Source organism: Gossypium arboreum, chromosome 9, assembly GCF_025698485.1.
Source record: "Gossypium arboreum isolate Shixiya-1 chromosome 9, ASM2569848v2, whole genome shotgun sequence".
Taxonomy (NCBI): domain Eukaryota; kingdom Viridiplantae; phylum Streptophyta; class Magnoliopsida; order Malvales; family Malvaceae; genus Gossypium; species Gossypium arboreum.
The window spans coordinates 80,692,618-80,713,713 of NC_069078.1; the positions used below are offsets into that span (position 1 = coordinate 80,692,618).

The following is a 21,096-nucleotide window of genomic DNA, read 5'->3' on the forward strand; positions in this document are numbered from 1 at the left end:
CCGAAGTGCCTCATATCACAGTATCACATGCCGCTCTCAACGGAGGCTACTCAAAGAGCTAAAGAGTATCCGAACATAACTCAGGATACTCAGCACCCGGACCCTAGCATGTATCACATATCAAATGAGCTCATAAAACACATAGCTATCCTAGTGACATGTCACTCGTATCCTTAACTATTCCTAAGGTTCAAACAGGATCTCTGACTTCCAAACCTTTGTCGGACGTACTCGAATTGTAGCTTCATTCACATAGCAATTATCTCGTACTCATATAGCATAGCAATATTCTCATCATAACAGTAAATCATCAAAACATGATATACTATCAAAATAGCCAATTTAAGCATATTAAGCATACAAATATCAATCAAACATTTAATAGCAATAATTAATGTATTTATTTGCATATGTACTTACCTCGATACAAAATATTAGAGAACGAGCCTAATCCTCGTAAACCTTGTTCTTCCCTCGATCAAAACCCGTATCTTGATTCTCTTGATCTATAATACCAAATTTAGCTCGTTTAATACATACACTACTCAAAAAGACCCAAAATTCATACTTGGGTAAAATTATTATTTCACCCCTAAACTTTCATATATTTACAATTTAGTCCCTAGACTCGGATAACGCAATGCATGGGATTTCTTGGTTACCCAAGCCTAGCCAAATATTTTTCATGCTCATAACAGCCCACATTTACCTTCATTTCACATTTTTCTACCCATTTTTACAACTTTTACAAAATGGTCCTTAAAGTTCTTTCCATAAGAAACTACTTAGTAAAAATTGTTTACATCCTTTAAACTCGCATATCCCTCCTTAAATCATCAAAGCATAAGCTTCTCATACATGGGTAAGTTTCTAAACATGAACCCTAGCATGGAATATGGGTAGAGATAGATGGAGCAAGTTACTAGGATTTTAAAAATACGAAGAACATTAAAAACGGGGCTTGTGAGCACTTACTATGAGCGTGGAAAGGATGAACAAACCCTAGCTATGGTGTCTCTCCATTTTCGGCAGCAATATGGAGAAGATGAGCTGATTTTTGGCTTATTTTCCCATTTTATTTCATTAATATACCAAATGACCAAAATGCCCCTCAATACTAAACCTTCAAAAATTTCCATGCATGCCCATTTTTGTCCAAAAACTTAGAAATTGGGCAAATTACTTCTTGAGACCTTATATTTAATAATCTAAAGCAATTTCATGCAAATTGCTTCTAGAACACAAATTTTACAACTTATTCGATTTGGTCCCAAATTTCCAATTGAACGCCTTATACTTAGGATTTCTTCTCAAAACTTTGACATATGCATATATTCATATTCTAAACCTCATAACAATCATAAAATCATAAAATAAATATTTTAACATCGGATTTGTGGTCTCGAAACTACTATTCTGACTAGGCTCTAATTCAGGATGTTACAAGAACATGTTGACATAGTTTAATAAAAAATTTTATTTTAGTTTTTATATTTTCATGATTTTTAAATTATTTATTTAATTATTGTTGGCTTGACAGTTGAACCAGTCGAACTAGTTGAATCGAGAATTGATGGTCTAACTTGTTCAACTATTGATATGATTATGAAAATATTGAATGTAACATTTTGAGATTGTACCACATTATCACCTAAAAATTTTAAAAATTTATATATGTGACACAATTTTAAAGTGTTACATCATCAAACTTTTATATTTTTTATGTTGAGGAACCAAAATAGACCTAATTGTCAAGTTCAAGTGTCAAAGTGGACAAAAAAATGTAAATACTGAAGTGCACCTAATTATAAAATTTATAGCCAAAAATTACATTATCCCTCAAAAATGTACTTTAAATAAATAATAAAATCGAAACGAGAATTTAAACACTAAAGTTTTCCTGAATCTTTGAATATCCGAATTTAAGTCTTAATGCGTGAGTTTCTAATTTAAATAAATTTTATCTGATTCTATGTTAATTATATTTTAATTCTACATTATAATTATTCGGACATTTCTTGAAAATGTTGGCGGTAATTTTTCCCCTTACTCCAAATACAAATGCCCAATAGGTAAAAAGGTTTAAAAGCCCAATAGAAGATGGGCTAAATCCAGCAGTCCAGAAAGGTTAGAACGCCGTCGTTTGTTTATCAAACAGACCAAACCACTATTTAACAAATTCGAGCACTCGAGTCGACGAAATTTGATACGATTTGCATCTGGGAATAGAGAAAAAAAGAGGAAAAAAGAAGAGGAAGAAAGTTGTTCGATTTTGATATTCGTGGAAGGGAAAGCCGAAGAAACGAGTGGAAATAAAGATGCTTCAAATCAGACTAAGCAAGGGCTCCTCCTTGGATGCCGGCGGTTCCGCTAAGCCATTGCCCGTTGAGACGGTGACGGTGGCCTGCCCCGACCATCTCGTTCTCGCCGACCTACCCGTTGCCAAGAGCATTGGTGCGGCTACCTCCTCCTCTCTCGTGAAGACCGTCGGTCGGAGATCCCGCCGCCAGCTTGGCGAGCGAGTCCACTTCTGCGTTCGCTGCGATTTTCCGATAGCGATTTACGGCCGCTTGGTAAGTTTTAGTAATTATTACTAGTACTACTCTTTTACCTTTTAATTAATTAGTTAATTCAAAATAAGTTGAGTAAACAATTAATTAGATAACTTATGTCTAATCTGTGGAAAATAGATGACAATGAATTGCTAGGTATTGAATGTTACTTTCAGACTAAAGTTGAAAATTTGAAACAATTTAAGTGGTAAGGTGATTTTCATCGATGGCTAAGGGTCGCAATTGTTAAAAAAATTATTGTTAGGACTTAAAGAGTTTCTTAACAATTTGGAATTTGTTTTCTGTATATGAAAATATATGCTCTTTTCCTTTGGTTGCAGAGTCCTTGTGAGCATGCTTTCTGCCTTGATTGCGCGAGGAGCGATTCGATTTGCTATCTGTAAGTGATTGCTTCTTAATTCTTTAATGAAAAGTGGTGTTTAAAGAATCATAGAGTTTCATATCTAGCCTTATCCATTTACTTTTTTGGTGGTGTTCATGAGTTATCCCATCTAGGATCAAATAGTTGACTGGGGTTTACTAGGAGCAATATCATTAAGATGTGGAAATGTAAATGGTGGTTACTTGTCTGTGTTTGTGGCAGTTTGATTTTTGCTGATTTTTGAACTGATCTTTATTCAAGCTTAAACATAAGTAATTTGACTTTGACTAAAAAGTAATTGTTTCTTATGTTTCTTGCATAGTTGTGATGATCGTATACAGAAGATTCAGACAATCAAGATAATGGAGGGGATATACATCTGTGCAGCTCCTCATTGTCTTAAATCATTTGTGAAGAAGACTGACTTTGAATCTCATATCCATGCAAGCCACACTGACCTTTTACAGCCTAATGCCGAGAAGGAAGATGGTAAAGAATCAGAGGTTCAGAGTGGTAACCAGCCTACAGGTTCAGATTCTACAGTTCGAGGTCCTCCAAGGCCTGCCATTTCTCCTGGTTCAAACCCACAGCTTCATGATACTGACGACAAAGCTCGTTGGCAGCAGCCAAGGGAACAACTGCCTCCAAGGTCAATGATGCCGAAGGGACCACCAGCATTTGGTCAAGTTCAGAATTATCCATCCGAGCCCCAAGTAGACAATAACCAACCCCCGGGCTTTGACAGGACTGGCCCTCACAACCACTTTCAGCAAGGCTTTGACAGGCAGGGCACCCCACAACCAGAATCAAGTCAGTTTTCGGACAAACCACAGGGACTTTTATCTGAGAACCAGTTTCCTGAATACCCGCCAATGCATTCCATGCAACCACCTAATTTTGCTATGCCAATGAATTCAAACCCTATGTTAACTCCATATGGTATTCCTCCATTTCCAACTGATGGGGCTCAACAGTTTTATGGTGCTCCCTATGAGATGGCTCGGCAGAGTTCAGCACCAGGTGTTGGTTCCGAACAGGGATCGTTTATGAGTTACCCACCAGGTCCAATGGGGGGTGTAAATTACCCAGCAGCTTATCCTCAGCCCTGGAACGGAGGGCAACCTGGTGCCCGTTTTGAAGCCACAGCAGGTAGTCACATGATGGCAGACAGTTTTGCAAATTATCAAGGTGATTATGGTCGAAATCCTGGAGGTTTACCAATGATTCCTCCCCAACAATCAGCCAACAAAGGGATGGAAGCTGTGCAGGGCAGTAATGCCATGGACCCCAGGGATGGCGTAGGTATATTGGCACCACAGCCTATGCAGGTTCAGCCACCACCTCCCCCACATCCACATCATATGTCACAACATAAACGAGGCAAGTTCCACTTGGGCGATATGGGTCGTGATGCACAAGGGTTTGGTTGGCAGCAAGACAACCGTGATGGCTTTGCAGGTAGCCAGGACTAGAAACTGTTTGTATTTTTGCGGTTGAGATGTAATCATTTTCACTTCTTGGATCTTTGATTAAGCATCGCAACGTGCTGTCAATTATCTTAAAGTTCTTTAGAGTATTCTCCTCTGTTTTATATGATAATTAGTAGTTTCCAAGCTTATATAATTTGCATCTAGGTTCCTCATTACAGCATACGGAGCGAGTTTTATTGTGTTAATGGGATTCCCGAGACCCTTTAATATTCGAGAGGAAATTGGTTTTGGGGGCAGCGGCATCCAACAGCTTAGTTCATCGTCATTTTGCTTCCTCCTGTAACAGTTGCTGTACCATGTCGAGTAAAGTCAGCAATCAAATTGGATAAATTTTATTACAATTTAACGTAATCATTAAAAATTACAATAGATGCATATCATAGCTGACGTGAAATTATTTTTACTTTTATGTGCAACATCAACGAACCGTTTAAAAATTATAAAAAACTAAAAACTTTCAAAATAAAAATTAAGAAACCATAAAAACTTCATACAGATTGATCCGTGTCGGAATAGAGATGTATATGCATAAGACACACTATTTGATTAAAAAAACAAGTCAACGAAAAAAATCTAATTAGAAACAAAGGATTTCAACTAAATTCTTACCAACAAAAAGCAAATAACGATTGAGTGCGATTTTACTTTTTAATACATTTGATTTATTTTTTATCAAATGGTATAGTATATGCATATACGAATATGTAAAACCACATAACAACCAAATAATTGGATGGAAAAAAAATATATATATATATATACATATAAAAAGCTATATCATATGTATCGTGAGGTTGTTTAGCATTATTTTGGAAAAGGCATAATAATAAATTTAATTTTAAATATTTATATCTATTGTTAATTGTGGACTTAAATTAGGGATGATAAAAACATTCAAATTCAACGGATTTCGAACCAACCAGTCTTGATAGGGTTTTTTTTTTTAATGAAATCAAATTTCCAGGTGGGTCATGTTAGTTTTAGAGATTTTTCAAGTCAAGTTTAGCAAGAAACTGTCTCGCCCAAGATATTTACTAAATTAAAATGATATATTTTAGATTAATTAAATTAAAAGTCCTTAAATTTTATGAGTGCCAATATCATTTTACCACATTTATTCCTATTTAATAGTAGTTTTTTCCTCTCATTTTAATTTAATTTTCCAAGTCTCCCTCTCATTTTTATTCCTTATTTTTTCTATAATGAAATATATATTTTACTTAATCATCTCGGTCTTTTTAAAATATATATATATTTGAATTCAATTAACTATAATTTTAAAAAATTAAACTAGGGTTGAGTCGGATCAGAGTTAAATATATAATTAATTTTTGAGTTTAAGTTCAGTATTGGTTAAATTATTTTAAGGTTGAATTAGGGTATTGTGATAAAGTATTGGGTTGGGGCCGGGCCGGGCTGGGAGAAAACCCGTCCTTTCCTGCCCTGCCCCGTTGCTATCACTAATTTCAATTGCTAAATCAAAAGAGTAGAGGTGGAATTAAAAGTAGATGGACTAAATTTTAAATGTACTAATAGTACAAGGAGTACATCATAATTAGTCCTTTTAAACAGTAGCTGCTAGATTTGATTGTACGCAGTAAAAAAGGCGTCAAAAATCGCCAATGTTACGACCTTGTTTTCTGCTCGAAAATCTTTGAGAGGAAGACGGGAACTGGATATTTACAACTCTAGCCCAGGGTTTATTTATCCCCTTCTCCGATTTCCCTACTCTCTTTCTCCAATTTACAATATTTATTTTCCTTTTTTTTCTTTTTCTCTCACCAAATTCGGCAGTGAAACGAAGATCACAACATGAGACTCTTGGAGATTAGGGTTTTTTGGATACTCTTTCTTTTGATTTGTCGCTCCGGTTTCTCTCTCGGTGAGGACTCCAATAATAAATTCCGTCAACGAAAGGCCACCGATGACGAGCTTGGTTATCCGGATATGCAAGTCCTTTTATCTCAATTTTATTCCTTTTCATTTTTGGATTCAATCACAGGGTTTATTGTTATATGAAAATTTTGTGTGTATATGAATGTGTAGGGATGAAGATGCCTCGTTGAACACACAATGCCCTAGAAATTTAGAACTTAGATGGCAAACGGAGGTCAGCTCCAGCATTTATGCAACTCCGTTAATCGCTGATATCAATAGGTCAAGTTTTACTCTTACCTCTAATTTCATGTCTTTATCGCATCTAAGCCTTGATTACTGCTCTTCTTATGTGAGTAAATTCATCATTTAAAACAATTTAGCTGATTCTCGTATGATTGTATAAATTTTAGTGATGGGAAGCTTGATATAGTGGTTCCTTCTTTCCTTCACTACCTTGAAGTTCTAGAAGGTTCTGATGGCGACAAAATGCCAGGTACTAGTGCTTCATTTTCCTCTAATCATGCTAATTTGAACTTATCAAAATGAATCTAGAGTAATCCTATCGAAGTTGGTGCATTGAGTTTTCAATAATTTGTCAGGTTGGCCTGCTTTTCACCAGTCAACCGTGCATTCTAGTCCTCTCTTGTATGATATTGATAAAGATGGTGTGAGGGAGATTGCTCTAGCTACCTACAATGGTGAAGTGCTTTTTTTCAGGTTAATTTTCTTAGTTAATTGCTCATTATAGGGACTATTCTCCAGGTCACCCAGGAATTCATTATTGTGATGTTGGAATACTAATTTGTCCAAGGGTTATTGTTTTTAGGGTTTCAGGGTACTTGATGACTGATAAATTGGAGGTACCTCGTAGAAAAGTTCGAAAAGATTGGCATGTGGGGTTGCATCCTGATCCAGTGGACCGTTCTCATCCAGATGTTGATGATGATTTACTCATCCAGGAGGCTGCTAAAATGAATGCTGTGAACCGTATGCTATTCCCGAATTTCAGTAGTTTTATACCCCTGTATTTCTTTCTTAATCTCTCAAATTATATTAGTTGCTAAGGTAGCTCCATTGCACTCCACTTCATAAGGGTAGTATGCAGACAATGAACTGATTCTTTCCTTATTCTGCCACTAAGCTGCAGCACTTGTTTCTAATTTTATTTATATTTCCTGTTACATTGCTTTCATCTTGGAAAGGAAATCTGAAACAACTTTAGAAGATCATGGTTTTATTAATATTTTGAAGCATTGTTCCCATGAAATGACTCATACCATTACCTGTTGGCCTTGCAGAAACAAATAAAACTATACCTGAAACTAACCTCACTGAGCCAACACCAGTAGGCAACCACTCTATCAAGGTTAACTTGTCTGATGCAGTGGATGAAAAGAAAACGAATGGAAATCAAACAGAAGATACCATCAAGCTGCCTACTAGTGTTGATAATCCTTCTGGGAACACTGGATCAGTGGGAAGCAATGAAACGCATACGAAAACAAGTTCTGGGAGACGCCTTCTAGAAGATGACACTTCAAAAGGTTCCCAGGAAGCTAGCTCTGATTCAAAAGAGAATGCTAAGGAAGCTACCGTGGAAAATGATCAAGGGTTAGAAGCAGATGCAGATTCATCTTTTGATTTATTCCGTGATAGTGATGAGTTAGCTGATGAATATAACTATGATTATGATGATTATGTTGACGAGTCCATGTGGGGAGATGAGGAATGGATGGAAGGACAACATGAGAAACTGGAGGATTATGTGAATATTGATTCTCACATCTTGTCTACTCCAGTGAGTATAAATTTCAATTAGATAATGTGTTTCTTTATAGTGAAGGAACAACATTGGTAGACACTAGTGGAATTCTACTACAAAAGTCATAATTTTTTTTCTCTATTGTCATCAGGTCATAGCAGACATTGATAATGATGGTGTATCAGAAATGATTGTTGCTGTTTCCTACTTTTTTGATCATGAGTGAGTTCTCTTCCTTACCTTTCAATCTGACTTCGGAGTCTAGGTTTCTCCTAAATGCCACTTGAAATTCATTCATGGAAAATTTTAGCTTTTTTCTTCCTTTTTCATGTTTAACTTTTGCAAATCTGTTTTATGTTTTGTGGAAGGAGGGATGAGGGATGCCCTTTTACAATTGAAGTGACTGAAAAACTGAATTATTTGTTAGGTACTATGACAACCCTGAGCATATGAAGGAACTTGGAGATATTGATATTGGAAAATACGTTGCTGGTGGTATTGTTGTATTCAATCTTGATACAAAGCAGGTTAAGTGGACAAAAGATTTAGATTTGAGCACAGATACTACCAACTTCCATGCACATATATACTCTTCGCCAAATGTTGTTGATTTGGATGGTGATGGAAACTTGGACATCCTTGTGGGAACTTCATTTGGTTTGTTCTATGTATTGGATCACCGTGGTAATCCCTTTAAATTGATGAGCTTTTTCCTGTATTTTTAGTTAGATTTCTTACTGTTGGTCTTGTATGGGTGACTCATACTTTAGAACATAGCTAATCAATATTTCCCACCTTTGTGCATATGCAAATTCAAGTAGTTGCCTAATCTACTCCAGTGTTGAAACTACTTTATCTTATATTCAATTTTTTACCAAATCCCCCTTAAGATTCTTCTTTGTCTAGATTAGTTTATTTCATTAAATATGATTTTGGTTCAATTATATGGGTTTCGCATGTGAATTTGTTTAAAATGTAACACTCTGGAATTTTCTGCTTGAACCCTGATTAGTATCTACTCACTGCAGGCTTGCACATCATCCCTTGTATCATAGTACTCTGTTTCATGTTCCTTTTTTTGAAGTTTTCATCCTCATGGAACTTGGTGTTGTTTCATTAGAAATAACGTTCTGCACAAAGATCTTCCATCATTGTTTTTCTCTTTTGATATGACTTTAATTATAAGCAACTATTTTCACCAATTAATCCAATTGGATTGTTCATTTTCTTTCAGGAAATGTCAGAGAAAAGTTTCCTCTTGAAATGGCAGAAATTCAAAGTGCTGTAATTGCAGCTGATATCAATGATGATGGCAAGATAGAGCTAGTGACGACAGATACTCATGGGAATGTTGTTGCATGGACTGCACAAGGGAAATTAATTTGGGAAGCTCACGTGAAGAGTCTAATTCCCCAGGTGAGTTGTAGCACCCTTTCTGTATGCATTTATAATATGGTATTGTTCTGTCACTTTCTTTTCATTCCTGACAAATTCCATAGCTTGTTATCACTACTGATTATAGTTGCAGTAAGGGATATGATATGTTCATCGTTGCATGCCCCGGGTACATGTTAGCCATCTTTCAAGCATCTTTCCTCTAGTTTTAAACCTCTAATTGAACTAAATATCACATTGAGAAACTAGTGCTGAGCTGATATACATCAAGAGTCATGCCTATTTGATGTACTAAATATCTTTCAAGCATCTTTCAGGGTCCTGCTGTTGGTGATGTTGATGGAGATGGCCACACAGATGTTGTAATTCCCACATTATCGGGGAATATTTATGTTCTGAGTGGAAAGGATGGTTCAGCGGTTCGTCCATATCCATATAGAACTCATGGGAGAGTAATGAATCAAGTTCTTCTAGTGGACTTAAGTAAACGAGGGGAGAAAAGCAAGGGACTCACTATTGTTACAACATCCTTCGATGGTTATCTGTACCTGATAGATGGACCAACATCATGTGCTGACGTTGTAGATATCGGTGAAACTTCGTAAGTTTTTTGTTCTTGGTTCAGTACCTTACCCAATGCTCTTTTTGGTTTCTTTGTCTTATATTTGTACCATTTCTTGACAGGTATAGCATGGTGTTAGCAGACAATGTTGATGGTGGTGATGATCTAGATCTTATCGTTACAACTATGAATGGAAATGTCTTTTGCTTCTCAACCCCTGCCCCGCATCATCCTCTCAAGGCAGGATAGACTTAACCCGACATATGATTGAGTTCTTGTGCATTTGCTAAGAATTATATTAATTAATTTTAATTTATTTCAGGCATGGAGGTCAAATAACCAAGGAAGAAACAATGTCGCAAACAGGTACAACCGTGAGGGAGTCTACGTTACTCATTCATCCCGAGCTTTCCGTGATGAGGAAGGCAAAAGCTTCTGGGTGGAGATTGAGATTGTGGATAAACATAGATATCCTTCAGGGTTCCAAGCACCTTATAATGTCACAGTAAGCCGCCATTTCACACACGAATCGCTAAAAGCGATTCAGGTGTTTCTTAACTTTTTAAAGCAGTTTAGTTTTTCGTTCTTTTCTTTTTTGTTGATTTTGTGCTGAAACAATGCAGACAACATTGTTAGTCCCGGGTAACTACCAAGGAGAAAGAAGGATAAAGCAAAGCCTGATCTTTGAGCGTCCGGGAAAATATCGGATTAAACTTCCAACGGTAGGGGTGAGGACTACAGGGACTGTTGTTGTGGAAATGGTTGACAAAAACGGACTCTATTTCTCAGACGACTTCTCCCTCACATTCCATATGTATTACTACAAACTGCTGAAGTGGCTTCTTGTCATCCCAATGCTTGGGATGTTCGCTGTGCTAGTCATCTTTCGCCCACAGGAAGCCATGCCTTTGCCGTCATTCTCCCGAAACACTGACTTGTGACAACTGTACCGAATTGAACCTCAACACGTGCTATACTTCACATCACTTAAATCAAGGCCCCTTATATAAGATGTCTTTTAAGTCTTAGTTACAAAGAGAGAGATAGAGAGACAGACTACCTCAAGTTTGATTTTTCTGTTGTCTAAAATGTTGGCCTTTACAACGTATTTGATTAAGGATGTCGAAAATTGTAATATTGTTGTGGAATTTGAGGTTCTTTTTAGAGGTAGTCAAAAAGTTAATTTTGACACACTGCTTTGTGCAGTGAAGCAATGTCGACCGGTTTTTGCCCCAACATTTCTGAGTTTCAGGGAAAAGAAAAAATTGAATAAAACAAAAATATTGCAAACCTAATTTACATAAAGGCTAAAAATCAGGTTTAAATGGGTATTATTATTCGGGGGTGACGATTTGATTTTGGAGAAAAATTACAATCCCTTTCGAGCATTTAGGAAATCAAATTGAATATCAAAAGTTATCAAAGTGAATTTGGTTTAGTTTATCATTTTTTATAATTTTTAAAATCATTTTTACTAGTTTATATTAAATAAAAATTAAATTTGATTCAATCTGTATCATGGTGATTTATCCTGAAACCTTAAAAACAACTAATCGATTTAATAAAACCATATGGAAGCCGCGTCGATTTGGCTTTCGGTCTTTTTGCTCAGCTTGCTGGATGGAAAACAATTGCTCCCCGAAAGATGCATCGACAGACAACAAATGCTTGTTTTCTTTCTTTTCTTTTTTTTCTTTTTACTGTTTTGTTTTACAAGTATGAGGCATCAGCGAAACACCACACACAAAAGAAAAAGAGAGGAGAGAGTTCGTTAATGCCACTCAAAACAGGCAGATTGGTTGATGGTACTTCACATCCACAACCAAATTCACTACTATAAACAACATTCTTTTTATCTATTAATTTAACACACGTCTTAAAATTTTGGTCCTACAAAAATTACATGTCTTATTGCTCCAAAACCAGAATAGGGGAGGGGGGTCTTCACTTCATCACACCACACAATCTTCAATGCATCCTATTTGCAAAATCATAGTTGCTCAACCAAACTACTCTTATGGGATTCACCCAAACTAACTGTGGTTGCCAAATTTAATTTATATATTACAGGTTGGCTTGCCACATGTTAACGGTGTTAAAAACCATAACAATACACGCACTGATACTTTTAAGTACCAAAATAAGCATTTTAAAAGTTTAGGTGCTACATTAAACATTCGGCTGAAATACATCTACCATTTATGCCATTATCCCATAAATATATTACCAAATTAACTCCGGGACTGGCCAGCAACTAACAGTAATACATTCACTACCTAGAGATTATATCCCTTAAATATATGGAAGGTTTACCCAAACACCATGCTGAGCAAATGCTTTCTTAAAATAAGTTGAGCTGACCGATGCTCATGACTGCAAACAAAGTTCTAGAAAAGCAAGACTGTGGGATGAACAATGGTGAACCACATATTTGTTCACTTGCACTACATGTCCTTCACTGCTATATCGGCACCATTATTCCTCAAACTCAACAATCTAAACGTTTCCTCTATGAATTTTAAAACACCTAAAGCAGAAACCAAACCTGAAATCTAGGCCTATCACAAAGTGGTCTCTGCACAAACTGATTCTTCAGCTAACATGAAAGCTTTAACAGCATAATATCACTCAGAAAGACCACAAGTATATTTACACCAACAACATCCAGCTAAGTCTCAAATTATTGCTGTTCATCAATCAATTCTACTCAGTTATTCATCATAAGTTTAACAGAAACGTGATTAAACATTGTCAGAGGCAAGATGTAAAACAAGAGTTCAACTAGAGCTGAAAGCATCCTAGAAAACAGATGAAATACAAGTAATTGTATCATGAATTTAACAGAAAGGAGGGGGGGAGGGGGGAGGTTTTTACATAAGAACCCTCAGAAGCCCTGTAAGATAGGTCTCTTTCCAAGCCTCTTGATCTCTCTATCCATTTTCCCAGTAAGCATCAACCCAAACATCCTGAAGTCACATAAAAGGGACCAAAAGGGATGCCCAAAAGTGGCAGGAACATTCCCTTCCACAAAGAAATGACTGTACCAGGCAAATCCATAACCACATATTGGCACAAACACCAAGAACCACCAGTTAAACAACATAGAATATATAAACAACACAATACTCAAGAGTGTGCCAGCAAAGTGCCAGCGTCTTGTCGATGGTTTCGAGTGCTGATTCACATAAAAGGCCCAAAAGTCCTCCAGGCTCCTGAAATTCATCTCTTTGAAATCAACAAAAAGTACCCCCAATCGAGAAAGTTGATCCCTTGAATCACCTGATCAAAAAAAAAAAAACCTCACGAGAAATTAAGCCAAGAAAAATCCAATATTGATTTGATGGGTTTTGGATTAAAATCACACAAAATCATGAATTGATAGGAAAAAGAAAAAAGAGAGTTTGACTGGGATATTTCCCAAATCCAAATCGAGGGTAATTACAAAGAAGAGGATGGGATTTTTCACTCAGTGTTCGGAGAAATGATGGAAAGAAGAAGGGGGTAATGAAAGGAAGGAGAAGGATGTAAGAGAGTTGAAAAAGGGTGAATAGTTGTTGTCTATGGGGGTGAAGGAATCAAAGGTAGGTTTGGAGGCTCTTCTTCAACAGTTATATGGGCTTTGTCAGCTGAGATATGTGATGGATAAAAATTTGGACTTTCTTTTCTGTTTTTTATCTTTATTTTTTGAGCTGACTAAATAATGTACAAACATTTTCTTTTTCTTATGAAGCTTGTAGACTTTTGGTGAAATAATTTAGTTTTGTCTACAGGAGACGTGGAGTTTTATATCATTTTCACAGGTTTTAATAATTAAATTAGAATATCTATATAAATTCGTGTGTTGGTACGATAAGTAAAGTGTTCTTAGTTTTAAGCATAATTTAAATTCGAGTTGTATTATTGTTAGTACATTGCTCTCGCTTATAGTTCAAAAAAAAATATCAATTAAACATTTTCATTAGCATCATAATATTTGGATCGAAAACATTGTAAATTATCAATTTTACTTTTACAACTAAACCCATATTTGATTTTTATATTAATTTATATAAATTTGTTACATATTTTTTACCAACATTGAAAGTGTAATAATCTAATATATATAAATATGATTTTATGGTATTATTATTTCAATATAAATTCAAAAGATATATTGAAATTACTTAATTTCAAATTAATATATTATCACGTTAATTAATAATTTAAATACATTTTTTATTTAAAGATTAAAATAAGGTATAGAAAAAATATTACTTTTTATATATTATATAATAATAAATTAGAAATATAGCTATAGACAAATTTTAATATTAATTTAATAATATGGACAAACAATTAAAATGTTATTTTAATTTTAAAATTTCTTAAAATTCGTGCTGAAGCAGAGTCGATTAGTATTTAATATTAATTAATAACAACACAAATTATTTGGATGAAAGGTCAAAGCTATGGCTGAACTTTCTTAGATATTATCCACTTTATATGCATTACTGGAAAGGCATATCTTTTATTGGGTAAATATAGTTTTTGGTATTTTTCGCTTCGTTACACACAATGGTATATACGACAAACAATCTTAACAAATAAAAATAAAAATATATTAAACTTTTAAAATATTATAAAAACTAATTTATAAATATTTCATCAAAAATAAAATCAGAATATTTTTAATAAATTTCATAGTGTTGTATGGAAATAGTATAATTTTTATATAAAATCATTTTAAATAATTTTATAAATAAAATTAAATCAAAATCATGAAAATATTAATTCACCTTGTACTTTTATATATATATATATATATATATATATAAACAACTATACCTTTTCTACTTAAAATGACTTTTTATTTTTAGAATTTTAATATATATAAATTTTCAAACGACGGCATTATCACCACATGTCAAATATTTATTTAACCACGTAAAAAAAGTTAATATGATTTATATAAGAAAGCTAAATATAAGTACCATTTTTTAAAAAAATAATAAAATGAATATTAAAATCAAACATAAGTAACACAAAGTATATATTTTTGGCATAATGATTCTTTTTAGCTTTTCAATTTTACAAAAATATCATTTTAACCTTCTATTTTATTTTTGACTTCTTTTAGCCCTTGAATTTGTATTTTTTATCAAATTACCCCAAAATGAATGAAAAAGTTAACATTTGTTAACTTTGCTAACATGGCATATATGTGGATTGTCACATGAATGGCATATTAGCATTTAATTAATTTTAATATTTTAAAATATTTTTATATATTTTAATAATTTTAATGATTTTAAATTTTAAATATAATTTTTTGAATTTTAAAATTTTTAAAAATATTTTAATATTGACGTGTCATCCACATGGCAATATACATCAACAAAGTTAAAATCGTTAACTTTTGCATTTATTTTAAAGTGATTTGACAAAAATACAAGTTTAAGGGCCAAATAAATTATTATGCCCATTTTTTTTATCCTTCTCGATAAAGTTGCAAAGTTGAGTCGAAGTGTGGTTAGTGGTCCTAACTTGTTTGTTAACTGGGTAAATTTTCATTGTCATGATTCAGTCATTTTGATAAAGTCCATTGCCAAGTTTCAGTAGCAGGGATCAAACATATAAATGAACAGTGTGTGGAAAAATAAACTCTAGCAAATATTTTTATTCACTCTATTAAGATTTGAAGAGATTTCTTATGCATACATCAAGCATGGCAAAGAAAAGATGTAAAATGCGAAACAACATGAGGCACTTTTGCCATAAGCAAACACAAAGAATGAGAGGGAGATTTATATGTTATTCGCTAAATACACTTACTATTTCAATCATGAAATCATGCCTAAAAAGATTACACCCCCAAAATCTTGAATGTTGAACTTCAGTTCCCAAGCACGAGCCCTGTTTTTTCTGATGATTTAGGTTCGTTGACAACACTAGAAAACTCGCTCCCCAGTTGCAAAGAGGTTCCAGAAAATGGTTGTAATGAAATACAGGCAAGCTGTTAAACTGAGGAATGCTTGGAAAGATCCTAACCACTGTACAAAATAGCCGGTTCCTATGGTGCTGATTATGGCTGCCAATGTCCCTGCTGAATTTGCTATGCCTGTCCCCACATTCCCATTAAGCAAATATGTCATTATTGTTAGGTGAAAGTTAAATCATCAGCTTAGTATTAGATAGAATTGGCTTTAACATACCATGGAGAAATCCTGCATATTGAGGTGCAATATCCTGATGATATAAACCAAGTAAACAGCATTAGTTTGGTGGTCAATCCTTTTCTTTTGATAAGTTTATTTAATATTTTCATGATTGAATGGACAAAATGAAACTTACTTGCATATTGAGAAGAAAACCAGCTTGGCTAAAAGAACTCAAGCTCAGGGCTGCGGTGATAAATACAGCAGCCATTTCAGGTGACTTTGCAAAATTCAGGCAGAGCAGGGACACTCCAGGGCCGGTGAAGCCTATAGACTGTTTCATTTGCAATTACACATCAACAATAGTTGCCATTTTCAGAAAAGTAAGATGTTCAGCTAAATAAAAAATCAATTTGCTAAGGACCGAGCTTCCAGATTCTAAAGGTCTTTTACAATTTCTTTTTCCATCTTTTCATCAGATCATGGTTATTCTTCTATGATTAACTTCCTGACATCTTCCATGTATGATCTATTGTGGCTAATATTCAATGAGCAGAATAAGAATTTGAGAGTGCAATATTTCCTATGAGATCTTATCATTTTAAGATATTAAACAGCTTGGGAAGTACCTGCATGATCTTCCGAACGCATGTTTTAGAGTAGCCTGCCTTGACTAGAGAATCCGATATCGCTCCTGCAATGTAACCTGAAACAGCCATTGTACCCCATGGAACCGCACTAAACCAAGCTGCTTGTTTCAAGTTCACATTAAACACCTACATTCATTCAATGAGGAATGTTTATTATACCAACATGGATGCTCAAACACCACTCTTAAATTTATAAAAGAAATTGAACAAAAGATGTAAGATAGATCCAAATGTAAGCTTGACAAAAAACTGTGTGCCAATGTGTGTGTATGTGTATCTATACTCACTATGTTGATCTCCACAAAGTTATCAGGCCCCAGAGTATGCCAACAAATATAATTTAAAAAGGAACTACTTACAGTCTTGAAATAAACTGGCATCCATGAGAGAAGAACAAAGTATCCCTGAAATAAGAATGTGCAGCTTTATTATGTTGTAAAAGAAATAATGAAGCCAATGAGAAGTTTTACATATGATGAGAAGGCTCACCCAATTGTTGGTTACATTAGCGAAGATGATTGCCCATGTGGGTAACTTTGATAGGAGGAGGCCTATAGGTGGAAACTCAGCTGTAGTTGTGGGAGGATCAGTTTTACCAGCCTGGATTGATGTTAGCTCAGATTTGGTGATAAAAGGACTTTCTCTGGGATCACTTGTAACTTTATAAACCCATGATGACAACCATAGCAACCCAAGAGATGAAAAGAGAATGAAAGGCGCAGCAATTCCAATGGTGGACAACATGATTGGTGTCAGAATTAAGCCCACGACGTTTCCAAGATGAAATCCAGCCATGGAAAATCCAACTGCACTTGCTCTTTCATGCCCTGGAAACCACCTAAACAACGGTTTTTTGGTCCATCAAGGCTCAATTCTTTATTCATTACTATAAATTATAAAAACTGTTATTAGTGTATAACATTATTTAAGAGCTGAGCAGTAGGTATTACCTAGATAAGATGGTGCTCATGGAGGGAAGGGCAACGCCTTCAGCTAGACCAAAGAAGGCACGAATGGCCAAGAGAGCAAAGGTGGAGTGATTGGCAGCCCATGGGGTGAGAAGTGTAGCCAAAGACCACAAGGCCACACCCCACGCCATCACTCGTTTGCCTCCATACTTGTCCACCAAAGCTCCTCCAATCACAGAAGAGAATATGTATCCCCAAAGGAAAGATGACTTCAACCAATTAAAACCATACTCATAAGCATCACCAGTGAAGAAAATAAGACGCCATTAAATAAAGGCTTTTATATTTGAACACATGTTTCATTGCATGTGCTTGGGTTTGGTTCATAGTTAAAATAGAACAGCCCATTTAAGGTTTAGCCAAGGCCTGCTCTTCTCTCTTAAAGTCCAAACGTCAAATATTTTAGGTTAAAACTACTTGGCAGATTCCTAAAATATTCCAATTTAAGTGAGGAATAAAGTCTATTTATAGTAAAAAAAATAACAATTTTTTTTGTAATTTTCATATATTTTCATTTTAATTTCTTAATATTAAAATTTTAAATTTTAAACGAAATACGTTCCTTTAGGTTTTTCCTTTTCTTTTCATTCTTTCATTCTTTTCCTAAAATCATGAAAAGAAAATGACATTTATGAACTAAACACAAATATTTATGATAGGGACCAATTTAATCAATATTTTACCAGCAAAAGTATTTTCAATTTATGGCGGCTGACGTTGGTGAAAACATCGTCTCACAGGTTCTCAACCACCACCAGATTGTCTCTCCTGCTACCACCATCACCATTCTTTTTTTTCCCTTCTGATTTTCACATCACAAACTAACAATCCCCCTTTTATCTGTTTCCTATGGATGGAGCTCTAAGAAACTTGGAAAAAGAAAGAGAGATGAATTTATATTTACCTGAACAATGCCGAGGAAAGAACTGGACCAACCAAGCTTATCGGCGAGAGGAACAACGGCAACTGACATAACAACTCTATCAGCATTACATAAACACATAACACAAGCCATTAAAGCCACCACCTTGAACCTTTCCGGTACCCTCACGGTGGCTTCCCCGGGGATCAACAACCTTCTTTCTATCCCCTCCGCCGTGCATCTCACCACTCCTCCTCTCTCCTTCTTCGAAACCTCTCTTCTTGATGTTAACCCCAAGCTCTCCCATTTGACCTGCTTTCCAAACACCACTTTACGCTCAAACCGGAGGTTGGTTGTCCTGGATGTCCAACATGATTGAGGACTGCTCAAATAACAACGAGGTTTGGTGGAAGAATAAGAAGAATGAAGCAGCATAGATTCGGCGGCCATTGGTAGGTGAGGACAACAAGAAGGTTTTGGATATGGAAATTTTGTTAAATATAGGAATTGTTTAAAAGATATTCTTTATAATATATATATTATTTTACTCAATAAGCAAATATCATATTACGTTGCTAAAGATTTAGCCTTTTGTTGAATAATAATAACAATAAAATAATCGGTCGTCGTTTTATCTATTATTTTGAAATTTAGTTCATGCCGAATTATATATACCTAACTCACCCTAAAAATAACTATATACCTAACTCTTCAATAACTTAATTTATTAATAATACATCACATATTAATATTTTAATTAAAAATTAATATAAATAAAAGTGAAAATATTTATTTAGTAAATTTATAAAATTATATAAAATAAATCAAATACCTCTTTAATTGAAATGGTAAAATATCGATAGTAAAGTTGATTGAATGTTAGCTCGATTGACATCGATATTGTTGTCAGTGTAGGAGAATGTGAATTTAAGTACGCACATTATCTCTTATTTAAAGATTGCACAGGAGTTATAAGTAATTTTAGATATTATATTAAAAAGAATAATATATAATAACAATTTATAATAAAATTAATATTAAAAAAATAGTTAATCAAAACTTTGATGTGTTTGATTTAAATTTTATTATTATTTTTATGCATATTAAAATATAAAAAATTATAATAATATTTTTAAATTGAAACTCGATTAATCAATCCCTTACATATATATTATAGTTATGAATAAATATAAAAAACTTTTATCACGTCACATACTTTAATATGAACTATATATTATTTTATGTTTGCTTTTGTTTTCCATGACCGAACGCTCTTGAGTGGCGAGACGTGTCGCACACCCATTTTGCTCACCTACTACTACTTCCAATGTGTTTACTTGTCACCGGGATTTGCCGGTTCCATAGAATTTTTTTTAATCACATTAGTCTCTAAATTCAATTATTCATTCTGCAAATTAATCCTTATGATTAACACCATTAATTTTTAACATTTAAGTGATGTGGTCAAATTATGATGCGATTCATGAATAAGGAAACAGCATGTGTTTTCCTTTTAATTTTTCTAAAGTTTATTAAAAAATTACATAAATTAAAACAAGTGTTTTAGAAAAATATAAGAAAAAATATTAGTTATAAAAATTCAAATAAAATAATATATACAATTCAAAACATAAAACTAAAAAATTAGTTAAAACTTCAAAATTACAAAAAAAATCAAAGAATATTTTGAAAAATCAATAAAAATTATAAAATTTTAGAAATTAAAAAAAGTAAAAAAATTGACCGGTCAATTTTTTGTATCTTTATTTTCTTATTTTGTAAAAATTTTCTAACATTTTAACTATATTTTTTGGAATTTTTCAAAAAAGAAGTATTTTTTAAAATTTTAACTTTTTAATTATATATTTATTTTTTGAATTTTATAATTTACATATATTTTTATAATTTAAATTTTATTTACCTTTTTAGTTTAGATTTTTTAATTTTTAGAATAATTATTGAAGAAAACAATATCACCTTTGTGTTTGGCCACGTCACTTAACTATTAAAAACTAATGGTGTTAATCATAAAGACCAATTTATGTAATAGATACCAACATTAGGGACCAATGTAATCCGAGAAAAAAAGTTTATAAGTTAATTTGAGAAAAATTGTCAGCTACAAGGGCTAATTTATTTAGTAAGCCTTTTCTGGAGATTATTATTAGGGATAATAGCAAGATTTACTCTTGTATTTTAACAAAATTACAAATGTAATACTTGATCATTTGATTTATCCAATTTAATACATATACTTTTTATTTGTCCATCGTATTCTAATCATAAGTTAATAGGGGTGTTGTTTGAATGATCTGAGTATATGTCCCAGTCCGAGTGAAATTAATAGGAGTTACAAATCATAAGTAAATAAATAATCCGGATATAATAATATTTGATACTATTGAGCCAAACTTATAACTATATGAATTGAAATAAATAAAATATATGATCATATTGCGAT

At 33.8% G+C, this 21,096-nt stretch overlaps 4 protein-coding genes across 5 annotated transcripts; 2 read left to right on the plus strand and 2 right to left on the minus strand.

Annotated features, from left to right (window-relative positions):
* Positions 1-2,164: 2,164 nt before the first annotated feature.
* LOC108454322 (E3 ubiquitin-protein ligase HAKAI homolog) lies at positions 2,165-4,557 on the plus strand. The gene is made up of 3 exons (XM_017752737.2): positions 2,165-2,573; positions 2,894-2,952; positions 3,257-4,557. The coding sequence occupies exons 1-3, from the start codon at positions 2,319-2,321 to the stop codon at positions 4,404-4,406; spliced, it is 1,464 nt and encodes a 487-aa protein (XP_017608226.1). The 5' UTR covers positions 2,165-2,318; the 3' UTR covers positions 4,407-4,557.
* Positions 4,558-5,922: 1,365 nt separating this feature from the next.
* LOC108456987 (protein DEFECTIVE IN EXINE FORMATION 1) lies at positions 5,923-11,302 on the plus strand. 2 transcript variants are annotated; one of them, XM_017755774.2, is made up of 13 exons: positions 5,923-6,373; positions 6,471-6,581; positions 6,713-6,795; positions 6,902-7,019; positions 7,129-7,289; positions 7,601-8,100; positions 8,216-8,286; positions 8,492-8,745; positions 9,299-9,480; positions 9,777-10,060; positions 10,144-10,261; positions 10,344-10,526; positions 10,645-11,302. In XM_017755774.2, the coding sequence occupies exons 1-13, from the start codon at positions 6,237-6,239 to the stop codon at positions 10,960-10,962; spliced, it is 2,520 nt and encodes an 839-aa protein (XP_017611263.1). In that variant the 5' UTR covers positions 5,923-6,236; the 3' UTR covers positions 10,963-11,302. The 2 variants fall into 2 exon arrangements, with proteins under 2 accessions (XP_017611263.1, XP_017611262.1); XM_017755773.2 differs by having other exon boundaries at positions 5,937-6,373; positions 8,492-8,748.
* Positions 11,303-12,669: 1,367 nt separating this feature from the next.
* Positions 12,670-13,392, minus strand: LOC108455733 (uncharacterized). Its single transcript, XM_017754272.2, has one exon. The coding sequence runs from the start codon at positions 13,242-13,244 to the stop codon at positions 12,906-12,908; it is 339 nt and encodes a 112-aa protein (XP_017609761.1). The 5' UTR covers positions 13,245-13,392; the 3' UTR covers positions 12,670-12,905.
* Positions 13,393-15,649: 2,257 nt separating this feature from the next.
* LOC108454782 (probable anion transporter 3, chloroplastic) lies at positions 15,650-19,269 on the minus strand. Its single transcript, XM_017753354.2, has 8 exons — positions 18,678-19,269; positions 17,756-17,982; positions 17,295-17,643; positions 17,165-17,209; positions 16,785-16,931; positions 16,352-16,489; positions 16,213-16,246; positions 15,650-16,118 (listed from the first exon to the last, which is right to left on the minus strand). Exons 1-8 carry the CDS (start codon positions 19,083-19,085, stop codon positions 15,949-15,951), a joined length of 1,518 nt encoding a protein of 505 aa, XP_017608843.1. The 5' UTR covers positions 19,086-19,269; the 3' UTR covers positions 15,650-15,948.
* Positions 19,270-21,096: the final 1,827 nt, after the last annotated feature.

Bases quoted from the DNA above. Each gene is read 5' to 3' on its own strand.
- LOC108456987 (XM_017755773.2), top strand. From the start codon at position 6,237: ATGAGACTCTTGGAGATTAGGGTTTTTTGGATACTCTTTCTTTTGATT. The intron at 6,374-6,470 runs GCAAGTCCTTTT...ATGAATGTGTAG, and splicing joins GAGCTTGGTTATCCGGATAT to GGATGAAGATGCCTCGTTGA. The intron at 10,527-10,644 runs GTAAGCCGCCAT...GAAACAATGCAG, and splicing joins AAGCACCTTATAATGTCACA to ACAACATTGTTAGTCCCGGG.
- LOC108455733 (XM_017754272.2), bottom strand. From the start codon at position 13,244: ATGAATTTCAGGAGCCTGGAGGACTTTTGGGCCTTTTATGTGAATCAG.
- LOC108454322 (XM_017752737.2), top strand. From the start codon at position 2,319: ATGCTTCAAATCAGACTAAGCAAGGGCTCCTCCTTGGATGCCGGCGGT. The intron at 2,574-2,893 runs GTAAGTTTTAGT...CTTTGGTTGCAG, and splicing joins TAGCGATTTACGGCCGCTTG to AGTCCTTGTGAGCATGCTTT. The intron at 2,953-3,256 runs GTAAGTGATTGC...TTTCTTGCATAG, and splicing joins AGCGATTCGATTTGCTATCT to TTGTGATGATCGTATACAGA.
- LOC108454782 (XM_017753354.2), bottom strand. From the start codon at position 19,085: ATGGCCGCCGAATCTATGCTGCTTCATTCTTCTTATTCTTCCACCAAA. The intron at 17,644-17,755 runs GTAATACCTACT...ACCGTTGTTTAG, and splicing joins ATGAGCACCATCTTATCTAG to GTGGTTTCCAGGGCATGAAA. The intron at 16,932-17,164 runs GTAAGTAGTTCC...GAATGAATGTAG, and splicing joins TGCCAGTTTATTTCAAGACT to GTGTTTAATGTGAACTTGAA.